We start from the raw sequence: 13,161 nt of genomic DNA, 5'->3' as shown, positions 1-13,161 counted from the left end.
CGCCATTTTCCAAGACCCGTAACATTTTTATTTTTTTGCCCAATGGAGTTGTGATCATTTATTTTTTGCTGGGCGAGACAACTTTTTTTTATTAGTACCCTTTTGGGACAGATGTAACTTTTTGATCGCTTGTTACAGCCTTCTTTGTGGAATAGTGGCAACCCCAAAAATTTTATTTTGGCGTTCTTGAATTTTTTTTCGTTCAAGGCGTTTACTGATTGGGTTCATTGTTTTCCTATTTTGATATATTGGATTTTCTGAAAGCGGCAATACCACACATAGGCACTTTTTTATATCTTTATTTTCAGTGGGGGGGAAGGGGGATGATTTGAACTTTTGCTTTTTTTTTTTTCATGTTTTTTAAAAACTTTTTTTTTTCTGTACTGTTCTAGTTAGCTCCTTAGGGGACTTGAAGATGCGATGGTCTGGTCACTTGTACTACACATAGCAGAAATCACAGTCTTCTTTGAATCCCGGCCACAGACTGGATTTCAAAGGAGTTCCATAAGGACAGGCACAGGGGACTGAGGGTGCCATGAAAACCCATCGGCGACCCGCGATCACGTCACGGGCTCGCCAATGGGTGAAGATGACACGTCCCAATGCCAGCGAGTGTTAAAGGCTGCCGTCAAACATTGACAGCAACATTTAGCAGGTTAACAATCGCAGGCAGCGCACCGCTCCACCCGCGATTGTTAGTGGCAGGTCCTGGCTGTAGTACACAGCCATCACCTGCACAGTATTGGGTAAGCTCACACCGTGGACCCGCTAAATACACCTGCTTCCAACATGCGCCATACATGTACCGTGGATGTCATGAAGGGGTTAAAAGACGCTCTAGTGACTGCACACGGGCACGGCATGTCGTTCTTACTTAGGAATGCAGATTAGAAATGTGATTGGCTGCTCTGGACGACCTCAGCTCTATTGGTTCATACTGTACAGACATATAAAACATAAGAGGAATCTGCTGCATAAGAGAAAAAAACTAGCGCCGTATCCCAGCAACAGAGACCCGACACGTGTATGCGTAGCGCCGCGGTCTATGCACGGAGAGCTGCGTCACAGCCGCCTCCCTCCTGAGGTGACGGAGTCTCATAGTTTTCTGCCTACGTGTTTGACCACATTGACACGTGGCTGAGGAGGCGGAGCCGCACTGACGCCCCGCCCCCTGCCCAGCGCTTCCTGACTGTACCATGGAGACGGAGGCCGGTGTGTGGGCGCTGCTGGAGCGGAGCGTGAGTACTGGGGGCGGCCGTGTAATGTGCGGACATGTCACTGCTGCTGCGGGACCACCATTACACCCGGCTACTGGTCATGTAAATCAACATAGCCTGACATATCGTACCGCTGCCAGTCTCAGGCGCCCCATGTACTAGTCCCGGGTGCCCCCATGCCGCCGCATGCCAGTCCCGTGTGCCGCCGCATGCCAGTCCTGGGTGCTGCTGCATGCCAGTCCCGTGTGTCGCTATGTACCAGTCCCGGGTGCCCCCATGCCGCCGCATGCCAGTCCTGGGTGCTGCTGCATGCCAGTCCCGTGTGTCGCTATGTACCAGTCCCGGGTGCCCCCATGCCGCCGCATGCCAGTCCTGGGTGCAGCTGTGTGCCAGTCCCGTGTGTCGCTATGTACCAGTCCCGGGTGCCCCCATGCCTCTGTTTACCAGTCCCGGGTGCCCCCATGCCGCCGCATGCCAGTCCCGTGTGTCGCTATGTACCAGTCCCGGGTGCCCCCATGCCGCCGCATGCCAGTCCTGGGTGCAGCTGTGTGCCAGTCCCGTGTGTCGCTATGTACCAGTCCCGGGTGCCCCCATGCCGCCGCATGCCAGTCCTGGGTGCAGCTGTGTGCCAGTCCCGTGTGTCGCTATGTACCAGTCCCGGGTGCCCCCATGCCTCTGTTTACCAGTCCCGGGTGCCCCCATGCCGCCGCATGCCAGTCCCGTGTGCCGCCGCATGCCAGTCCTGGGTGCTGCTGCATGCCAGTCCCGTGTGTCGCTATGTACCAGTCCCGGGTGCCCCCATGCCGCCGCATGCCAGTCCTGGGTGCAGCTGTGTGCCAGTCCCGTGTGTCGCTATGTACCAGTCCCGGGTGCCCCCATGCCTCTGTTTACCAGTCCCGGGTGCCCCCATGCCGCCGCATGCCAGTCCCGTGTGCCGCCGCATGCCAGTCCTGGGTGCTGCTGCATGCCAGTCCCGTGTGTCGCTATGTACCAGTCCCGGGTGCCCCCATGCCGCCGCATGCCAGTCCTGGGTGCAGCTGTGTGCCAGTCCCGTGTGTCGCTATGTACCAGTCCCGGGTGCCCCCATGCCGCCGCATGCCAGTCCTGGGTGCAGCTGTGTGCCAGTCCCGTGTGTCGCTATGTACCAGTCCCGAGTGCCCCCATGCCTCTGTTTACCAGTCTCGGGTGCCCCCATGCTGCAGCATGCCAGTCCCGGGTGTCGCTATGTACCAGTCCCGGGTCCCCCATGCTGCTGTGTACCAGTCCTGGGTGCCCCCATGGCGCTACGTGCCAGTCCCGGGATGTTTGTGTGCAGTCAATCACAACATGTGGCATCTGGCTAAAGCGATTGGTGCTGGTGGCGGCCTCCAGGGGCCGTGCTCGGCTGTACGCTGTGTAGTCACTGTGGGCACATGTACGCACCTGCTGGTACTCGTCCTGTGACTTGTGCCCATGGCGGCCTTCACTGTTCATTACGCTTTGTTTTTCTTGCAGCCCATAGACTGGTCAGAGCCGTGGATCGTTGGGCTGTTGGGTTTCCACCTCCTTTGCTTCATACTGACCTGCATTTCCTTCAAATTCTACAAATGTCAGATAGCCCACTTCCTGTTTATGGGTAAGACATCCCAGAAAATGGCATCTAGAAAGTAAATCTAGCAAATGTCTGAATGTAAGTCCATAAAATGGGAGAAGAGAAGGGCGGCTGCCCTCCATTGTAATCCAATGTTTGTAGTAGATTGAGAAGCAGTGGTCCGCTACTAGGTCCTAGCTCCAGCGCTCCACACCGTGACAGAAGGGTAATAGATTCTTAAAATTAAAATTAAAGGCCCTGGCTCATCAATACCAGATCAGTGACTGCGCCAGGAGTCAGCACTACCACCGATCAAGTGATCAGGACCAGCTGCAATACCATGCTGGGCCACCACACTGTGTGGAGCTATTCTGGCTTCGGTGAACCATGGCCCCTTCAGTCGGTGATTGGTCAGGATGTCAGACCGCCACCGATCTAATATTTAGGACTTCAGTGACAGGTCCCAGTAAACCCCTTTAATCCCAGTGGAAATCTTCAGCGCTCAGCAGTTTTCCTTGTTTTCCTTAGTGGGCCTGGTCAGCTGTGCCGAATACATCAATGAAGTGGCGGCTCTAAACTGGAAGTAAGTGATGAAATATCTGCACTGGGATAATGTTCACTGGGTGACAACAATATAATAAGGGACTCGCTGTATAAAAAGTATATGGCCATGTTCACACAATCCATTTTTTAATGCGGAACCGCCGCGATTTTGCCGCTGCGGACAATGTACCCTATGGAAAACAGGAACTACTGTGCCCACATTGCGGAAAATCCCGAAAAAAGCCGCGCTGAATAGCTGCGGTAAAAAAGAAGGACCATGTCACTTCTTTTTGCGGAACTGCAGCGGTTCTGCACCCATTGACCTCCATTGTGAGGTCAAACCCGCAGTAAAACCCGCAGACGAAAAAAATATCTGCGGGTTTTCTGCGGTTTGTGGTGCAGAACCGCTGCAGCAGGAAGTGCGTGGGCGGAGTGTGGCTGCCCCCCCGTGCCCCAATCCCACCCCCCCATGCTCCGACGCCCCCCCGTGCCCTAATCTCCCCCCCTTATACTTACTGGGCCTCCCGGTGTCCTTCCGGCCGTCTTCTCCCTGGGCGCCGCCATCTTCCAAAATGGCGGGCGCATGCGCAGTGCGCCCACCGAATCTGCCGGCCGGCAGATTCGTTCCAGGCACATTTTGATCACTGTGATAACCTCACAGTGATCAAAATAAAAAAAAAAGGTAAATGCTCCCCCCCCCCTTTATCACCCCCATAGGTAGTAACAATAATAAAACAAAGAATTTTTTTTTTTTTCCCACTTCAGCCATTTTAACCCTAAAAAAACTTCCTAGAAAACACACAGACTCTGCAGAGAAAACTGCATAAAAAACTGCACTAAAAACCGCATCAAAAAACGCACCAAAAAGCACCAAAAAATGCACCTGCGTTTTCTGCCAAGAGCTGCGGTTTTTAGTGCAGAAAAAACAGCAGGGAAATCAGGAACGTGTGAACATGGCCTATATGTCTCAATACTGCCAGACAAAATGTTCAGGTAAGGTCTGTTAACCCCTTCCTGACATCTGCTGCTGCAATCAGGTGGAGAGTAAATGCAAGTAAATGTTGTTGACTATTTGTTTACTTCTATGGGAGTTACAGAAACAAATGAGCGAGTGTTTTCCATCATCCCATAAAAGGTGCAGCGTGCGGCGCCGACATTCATGGCCACTTTCTATTCACTCTCTAAAGCTACGGTAATTTAATCAGTGATTTATTTTCCTAAATAACATCTGTTGAAAAAATGACGCATAAGGCTTCTTTCACACTAGCGTCGGAATCTCCCCGTCGCAATGCGTCAGGGAGAGATTCCGACGCTAGCGTTTGCTGCATTGCACAATGGGTGCAGCGGATGCATTTTTCCGGCGCATCCGCTGCCCCATTGTAAGGTTCGTCAGGAGAAAAAAACGTTACATGAAGATCAGAAGAGGGCGTCTTGGAATGAGGATGGGAGGCGCCGCAGCGGACCAGAGACGCCCATCTGACCGGACCAGCAGCGGGACCGCCCCTGGGTGAGTATAATCTAACGTCTTTTTCTCCTCTTTCAGGTAACATCGGGGGCTTATCTACAGCATTAAAGAATGCTGCAGATAAGCCCCTGATGCCGGTGGGCTTACCTCACCCGCGATTTTCGGGTTGACAGGTTCCCTTTAAGAAAAAAGTGATCTTACATCCCGGATGCTGTCCTTGCAGTAGGCTGTAATATTACGTCCTGGTGATCACGTGAGCACAGCAGGCCAGCTGTGCCTGATGGAAGCCTTCGGCCTCTGAGCACACCTGTACATCCAGCAGGTGCAGATCCTACAGCTGGAGTCTGCACCTATCAGACCTTTGTGGCATATCCTGTGGATATGATGGAGGAAAATACCTGACCTGTATATAGGCCAGGACTACACAGCCGCACCGTCGTAGTGGGACTGCAGTAATAGGGAGCCCCTGTAATAATGGATCTGAGCAGTGCGGCAGAACAGCTATGGGCCATCTACCTACATCGCATCTCACCGCTGCCATTTCGCTTTCCTGGATTAATATATTTTTTTTTTCGCCAGGTTGTACTCCAGGCAGCAGTACTTTGATTCCTCTGGGATGTTCATTTCTTTAGCCTTCTCAGCTCCTTTGTTGTGTAATACAATCATAATTGTGGTAAGTACAGAGCACGTCTGTGTCATTTATTTAGTTTCAATGATGCTGTCGGCTTAAAGTAGCACCCTGGCAGTTTACATTACTATTTGTCCCCTTCACCACAGTTATATGCAAAGTGCATGTATTGAAACACTTAAAGGAGTTGTCCACTTTGCAACTAAAAGTCTGCAGTATATTGTGACTGCAGACTTAACAGAAGACTGGACAACACCTTTACTTACTGCCTTCTCCCTTCCCCAGCACCTTTTCGGTCCTGTTTTTCCCCACTTTATCGCAGTACTGCCAGGCCATCTCATGCAGCGACACCTGTGTGAACTGGAATCCGCTTTGTCAGTACGAGTGTGCGAGACTCTCATCATGGCTGCCATAGGATTACACTGAGAAAACAAATTGCAGAAATCTGAGAGCCATATAGTCAGACCTGCAGTCACGTGGTGCAGAAGAGGCTCTGCACAGCACACGGAACCGAAGAAGTGAGAAAGTGCGAGGATTGTAACACATATCTACACATAGTGGTTCTTGAGAATTTGTCTACTCTCGAGAATTTGACTATTTGTACAGAAATTTGGCCTGAAACTACATGAGATTTTTACACAAGTCTTAAAAGTGGAAGAGAACGAAATCAAACAAGAGTCAAAAATATCCCATGTCTTTGAGTAGTACAAGTATGTGAACCTTTTGCTCTCAATATCCGTTGTGACCTCGTGCAGCAATAACATCACCTAAATGTCTCCAGTAATTGTTGATCTTCGAAATCGACTTGGATGAATTTTAGTCCATTGCACCTTACAAAACAGTGTAAATGCTCTCATGTTGGGGGGTTTTCTCCCATCAACTGCTCACATCAGACCCTCCACATCCTCTCTATATAATTGCGTACAGGACTTTGATTTGTCCACTCCAAAATGTTAAAGGGAATCTGTCACCTACTTTTGGCCCTATGAACTGCGGCCACCCCCATCAGGGGCTTTTCTACAGCATTCTGTAACGCTGTAGATAAGCCCCCAGTGTAACCTGAAAGATAAGAAAAACAAGTAAAGGTACCGTCACACTGAACGATATCGCCAGCGATCCGTGACGTTGCAGCGTCCTGGATAGCGATATCGTTCAGTTTGACACGCAGCAGCGATCAGGATCCTGCTGTGATGTCGTTGGTCGCTGCAGAAAGTCCAGCACTTTATTTCGTCGCTGGACTCCCTGCAGACATCGCTGAATCGGCGTGTGTGACGCCGATTCAGCGATGTCTTCACTGGTAACCAGGGTAAACATCGGGTTACTAAGCGCAGGGCCGCGCTTAGTAACCCGATGTTTACCCTGGTTACCAGCATAAAAGTAAAAAAAAACAAACACTACATACTTACCTTCCGCTGTCTGTCCTCGGCGCTGTGCTTCTCTGCACTGGCTGTGAGCGCCGGCCGGAAAGCAGAGCGGTGACGTCACCGCTCTGCTTTCCAGGCCGCTGTGCTCACAGTCAGTGCAGGAAGCAGAGCGCCGGGGACAGACAGCTGAAGGTAAGTATGTAGTGTTTGTTTTTTTTACTTTTACGATGGTAACCAGGGTAAACATCGGGTTACTAAGCGCGGCCCTGCGCTTAGTAACCCGATGTTTACCCTGGTTACCGGCATCGTTGGTCGCTAGAGAGCTGTCTGTGACAGCTCTCCAGCGACCAAACAGCGACGCTGCAGCGATCGACATCATTGTCGGTATCGCTGCAGCGTCGCTGAGTGTGAAGGTACCTTTAGATTATACTCACCCAGAGGCAGTTCCGGTGCGGTCCGGTCCAATGGGTATTGAAGGCCGGGGTTCGGCGCCTCCCATCTTCATACGATGTCGTCCTCTTCTTTGCTTCCTGCCGCGGCTCCTGCACAGGGGTATTGATTAGCCCTGCTGAGGGCAGAGCAAAGTACTGCAGTGCGCAGGCGCTGGGCCTCTCTGACCTTTCCCGGCGCCTGCGCACTGCATTATTTTACTCTGCACATATTGGCACCACAGATGTGTCACAGAATTTTATACCATTGATCAGTGAAGACAGAATAATTACAATTTTACCACCAAAATTTTGTTTTCGGCCCAGATTTTGCATTTTCAGAGGGGCAAGTGAGTAAAAAATGGCACCAAAATGTAGAAATACCCCCTATATGGCTGTACAGTACTGATTAGCTACATGGTGAGACTCAGGAGGAACGGAGTGCTATTTGCCTCCTGGAGCGCAGATTTTCCTAGAATAGTTTGCAGACTCCATATACAGAGCCCCTAAGTGCTAGAAGAGCTGAATCCCTATTTTGGAAATTATAATTTGGGAGTTTATCTACAAATGTAGTGATGATTTTGACTCCATGGGTGTTTTCCAGAGACAAGCACTAGTGGATATTGCAGAGTGAAAATTGCAAACTGCCGTTGTAGTGACCAGCTCATTCTGGAGATACGCACATGTAAATTAGGCGGGCTGTCATAGCTACAGAAATGCCAATTTTTTTCTCTAAATGTGGTTTAGGTACACCCAGGGGCTCAGAAGGGAGAGGGTGTTTTGGATTTGGGAGCGCAGAATTTGCTCGATTTCTTTTGGGGGCAAGGAGCCATTTCACTTTTCCACAGCCGTTGTCTACCAGTAATGTGGAAGCCCCCTAAATTTTCATTGACAGAAGACTGACTCCTGAGTGTCTTTTCTTTTTTTGTGGATTGATTTGAAGCTTTTGCTGGGAACATTTTACATACCAATTGGGATCACATTTGTGCAGGATAAATGTGATCCAAGCCGTACTATGGTCTTTGGGAGGCAGAATGAAAAAATCTACATCAGGCAGGGTAACAGGAGAACTGCCTGTCCTGCCCTCCTACAGCCCCCTCCACGTTTCCTGGTGCACTGGCCTGTCTCCTGGTAGCGCCTCCAGCCTCTGGACACTTCGCTGACAGACACAGCAAACCTTCTTGCCACAGCTCACATTGATGTGCCATCCTGGATGAGCTGCACTACCTGAGCCACTTGTGTGGGTTGTAGAGTCCGTCTCATGCTACCACGAGTGTGAAAGCACAACCAACATTCAAAAGTGACCAAAACATCAGCTAGAAAGCATTGGTACTGAGATGTGGTCTGTAGTCCCCACCTGCAGAACCATTTTTTTATTAAGTATGTCTTGATAATTGCCAATAATTTCCATCTGTTGTCTATTCCGTTTGCACAACAGCATGTGAAATTGATTGTCAAACAGTGCTGCTTCCTAAGTGGACAGTTTGATTTCACAGAAGTTTGATCTACTTGGAGCTTGCCTGATGTTTGTGTTCCCTTTATTTTTTTAGCAGTGTGTGTGTGTGTGTATGTGTGTGTATATATATATATATATATATATATATATATATATATATATATATATATATTTTTTTTTTTTTTTTATTTATTCCCCACTTGTGAATTTAGTCTCATAAGCATAAAAATGTTATTGAACATAAACAATTTCCTGCAAGCTGAAACCACTGCACCCCTCTGCCTTTTAATATTATTGTCTTTTTCACAACTTCCCAAAATGACAGAATTATCCATTTCCGAATTACAAGCTCCATCTTGTTTGTCTGATTTACAGGTCCATTGGGTGTATAAGACGTTGTCCGTAATGACAGAACTAAAGACTCTGCAGAATAAAAAGAAAGCCGCCAGAGACAGAAAGAAGGAAAACTGATTGGAGTCATACATGATGCTATCTCGCCAGATGCTGGGCATCGTCCCAAGTCGCACACATTAAAAAAATATTTAAAGGGGTTCTCCTTTACTCGGACTACTCATTTTCAATTATTATGTTCCTAAAATATTAATACCTATGTTGACCTCCAGTGGTGACATCGTTCCAGTGGTGTCAGCAAAGGCTCTTCCGAGGCTCACATGTCTTTGTCATGCAATCCCTGCGGCCAGTCTGCGCTGCCTTCACTCTCTTTTTCTACAGACAAGTCGGTCATCCAGAGGATTTCAGAGCTGCGACTGCTCTCTCACCCCTTCCGGATGTCAATTACATCTGTAGGAGAGGAGAGCCAGTGCCGCCACCACTGGAATGGCGCTAGAGGTGTTATTTTACTGGGTGGAAACATAGGAATTGAGAATGGGTTGTCCCGAGTAGTGGACAACCCCTATAAAATCCCTGTACATCTCGCAAAAGGAATATTGGTCTAATCACATTCACTTGAGTGTTGGTAAGGATGTATCTGCCATAAACATCGATTTTATATGCTTCTATCCTGAGGCAGACTTGCAGGTAAAATGAAGATTTACTCTATAGCTCCGCTGGACATAGCTAGTTATAAGGCCCCCACCCAGACATCACTCATAAGAGGACCTTTACCGTGAGAGAGACCACATGTAAGAAGTGTGACCGCATCAAATACCATTTACTCCTGCCTCCCCTGATGGCCTTCCGGAAACTGCCGTTCCAGACCACAAAATCTCACAAGGGTGTTTTTTGGGGGGAAAGAAAAATTATGAATTCTTGTACATGTATATATTTTTTTCTTGTAAAGTAAATGTGACTGTATTGCATTTTTTTTACAAAGAGAGTATGCAGACAGGATAGTATGGGATTGCAGTTGCTGTTTTCTGTGAGGCAAAACATTTCCCTGCCTGTTTAAAAACATGTTCTGCCTCACAGAAAGCAGCAGCTGCAATCTCATGCTGTAGTGTCTGTATACTCTCTTTTGCTTCCTCCGCTGCCCAGGATATAAACTTAAACTGGTAAATAGTGTAAGGAGGAAAGACTCAATCTGACAGAAGTGCAGTCTTTGAGTTAAGGCACGTTCACACGGTCAGTATTTGGTCAGTATTTTACATCAGTATTTGTAAGCCAAAACCAGGAGAGGAACAATCAGAGGTAAAGTATAATAGAAACATCTGCACCACTTCTGCATTTATCACCCACTCCTGGTTTTGGCTTACAAATACTGATGTTAAATACTGACCAAATACTGAACATGTGAATGTGGCCATACCGTAACACTGCTACAAAATGCTACAAGAAGCGATTAATGTTAGTGACTGGGCCACATTTTTCCAATTTGACGTGTCACTTTATGTGAGAATAACTGTTTTTGAGATTGTTTTCTCATGGCACATTACACTTTATGTTGGTGGTAAATTTAGGTTTACGTGTCTTGTATTTTTAAAGATATCAGACTTTTGGCAAAAACATTTTTTCAAAAATTTAGCAATTTTCAAACTTTAAGGGTATGTGCCCACGCTGCGGATTTTCCTGTGGATTTTTCCGCAGCGGATTTGGAAAATCCGCAGTGCAAAACCACTGCGGTTTTCACTGCGGATTTTCTTGCGGTTTCTTCTGCGGATTCTTCTGTGGTTTTTCACCAGCACTTTCCTATTGGTGCTGGTTGAAACCCGCTGCGGAATCCGCACAAACAATTGACATGCTGCGGAAAATAATCCGCAGCGTTTCCGCGCGGCTTTTTCCGCAGCATGTGCACAGCGTTTTTTTTTTTCCCATAGATTTACATGGTACTGTAAATTTTGGGAAAACTGCTGCGGATCCGCAACGGTCAAATCCGCTGCGGATCCGCAGCAAACTCCGCAGCGTGTGCACACAGCCTTAATGTTTCTGCATTTAATCAAGACGGTGACACTTTCCAAAATAGTTAATAAATAACATCGTATGTTTTTACATCAGCGCCATCTGTAATATGTTCTGCTGTTTTGTTAGAACGTTAGGTTTAATATAAGGTAGCAGTTATTTTTATATATTTTTTTCCATGGAAATTTTTTTTTTTTAGGGATCTATTAACTTTTGAAGTAACTTTGGGGCACCAATATATTGGAACCCAACCCGCAAAACTGATACCATTTTTAAAAATGGCACCTCTCGCCATATTCCAAAACTGCGGTCAGGTAGCTTATTAACCCTTCATATGATTTTCAGGTATTAATGCAGGGTGGTATGACAGGAATGAAAAATTATATTTTCACTAAAACGCTGCTACCTTCTGAACAGGCCACTCTACCCAGCAGACTATTAGGCCATTGCTTGGCCATGCATCGTCATCACAACCAGCTCTGCTGTCAGTGGCGTTATGGGGGAGCCCCCATGCCGTGCTAGCGATCTACAAACATGAAAACGTTAAGGATCCTGAAAGATGGTGAAACAAGCGATTTATTTATTTATTTATTTTGCCTTCTGCATATTTGCCACTTAAATAAGTAAAAAAAAAAAAAATACAAATTTGTAGTGATCTGTTGAATTTGTATGACAAAACTAACACCTTCTGAGCGAAACCCATAAAGACAATTGCAGATTTGCATTTTTTTTTTTTGCGTAATTTCGCCGCACTTGGAAGGGCTTTTTTTCTTTTAACCAGCTTGTTGAATGGTGAAATAAATGGTGCTCTTCAAAACTACAACTCACGCTGCAAAAAGCAAGCTCTGACGACGGAAAAAAAAGGGTATCTGCACACGTTGCAGATTGGGGTGCAGAATTTTCTGCACAAAATCCGCATCTGGCAGAAAATGCAGGTGCAGAATTTGCCGCAGATTTTGTGCGTTTTTGTTGCGGATTTTGTGCGAATTTTCTGCCTTTTTTACCCTTGCGGATTTCTATAATGCAAGGGTTCAGAACCGCTGCAGTTCCGCACAAAAGAAGTGACATGCTCCTACTTTTGATCCGCAGCTGTTTTCATGCGGATTTTTCCGCACCATTAGCACAGCATTTTTTTTTTCTATTGATTTACATTGTACTGTAAATCTCTTTGTGGAACTGCAGCGTTTCTGCGCGGAAAAAAATGCTGCGGATCCGCACTAAATCCGTATCGTGTGCACACAGCCTTCTGGTTCTTGGAAGAAGGGAAGGAAAAAACAAAGCAGATACAAAGTCGCCCAGTTGAGAAGCGGTTTAAAAGGGAAAACTTGCAAATATGCTGGTTCATAGGTTTATGATTTGTAGCAAAAAATGTACTTTACAATGATGCATCCTGAGCTCCTGTAACAGAAATCATACCACTAATTGTCCACATTGTGGCAGCAGCGCAGCACACATAACTTTTTGAAAGTAGAACAAATAATCACACATTTTATAGAGATGATTTTTTAAATCCGTGATTTAGATGACTATATATGAATGTATCTACAACTGCAGACATTTATGGCCTATGCCAGTACACAAAGTCAATTCAAGTGGCCTAAATAATTGTTGCTTATCTGCACTGGCCAAACTTGGTGTGATGGTTGGTGGTGGATTTCAGTGTTAGCTCTGTTCCTGATGTCCTCCAAAAAGATCCTTTTTTTGCTTGTCATCAATACTCAGAAAATTATCCCAAAAGTCCTGTGTGTCATCTTGATGGTTCTTGGAAAATGCAGGTCAGCAATCAAATCAAGAATTAAGAAGTGACCAGGAAGCCATCATCTTCCAGTGCTGTCATATTCCAGACCTGCATCCTCCCTGGAGCCCAGAAGTACAAGGTGCTCAGAGACATGACAAAGGTAAGGAAGGCTTAAACCTAGCTACAACTGAATATGACACAGAAGGTGAAACGACAAGACTGGGCCAAGAGATGTCTCCGAATGTTTTATGGACTGATGAGATGAGTGACTCTACCGACCAGATGGATGGGCCCGTGGCTGGATCAGCAATTGGTACAGATTACTGCTTCGACTCAGACGCCAGCAAGGTTGAAGATGGAGTCAAATTCAACTCCCAAACCTACCGCCAGTGTTAAG

General features: G+C 47.1%; 1 protein-coding gene across 1 annotated transcript; it reads left to right on the top strand.

Moving 5' to 3' along the window:
- Positions 1 to 910: 910 nt before the first annotated feature.
- TMEM18 (transmembrane protein 18) lies at positions 911 to 11,849 on the top strand. The gene is made up of 5 exons (XM_069727997.1): positions 911 to 1,238; positions 2,712 to 2,832; positions 3,316 to 3,370; positions 5,375 to 5,468; positions 9,047 to 11,849. The coding sequence occupies exons 1-5, from the start codon at positions 1,197 to 1,199 to the stop codon at positions 9,140 to 9,142; spliced, it is 408 nt and encodes a 135-aa protein (XP_069584098.1). The 5' UTR covers positions 911 to 1,196; the 3' UTR covers positions 9,143 to 11,849.
- Positions 11,850 to 13,161: the final 1,312 nt, after the last annotated feature.

This window comes from Ranitomeya imitator, chromosome 5, assembly GCF_032444005.1.
Source record: "Ranitomeya imitator isolate aRanImi1 chromosome 5, aRanImi1.pri, whole genome shotgun sequence".
NCBI classification, from domain to species: domain Eukaryota; kingdom Metazoa; phylum Chordata; class Amphibia; order Anura; family Dendrobatidae; genus Ranitomeya; species Ranitomeya imitator.
This window is presented reverse-complemented; position numbering and strand designations above follow the sequence as displayed.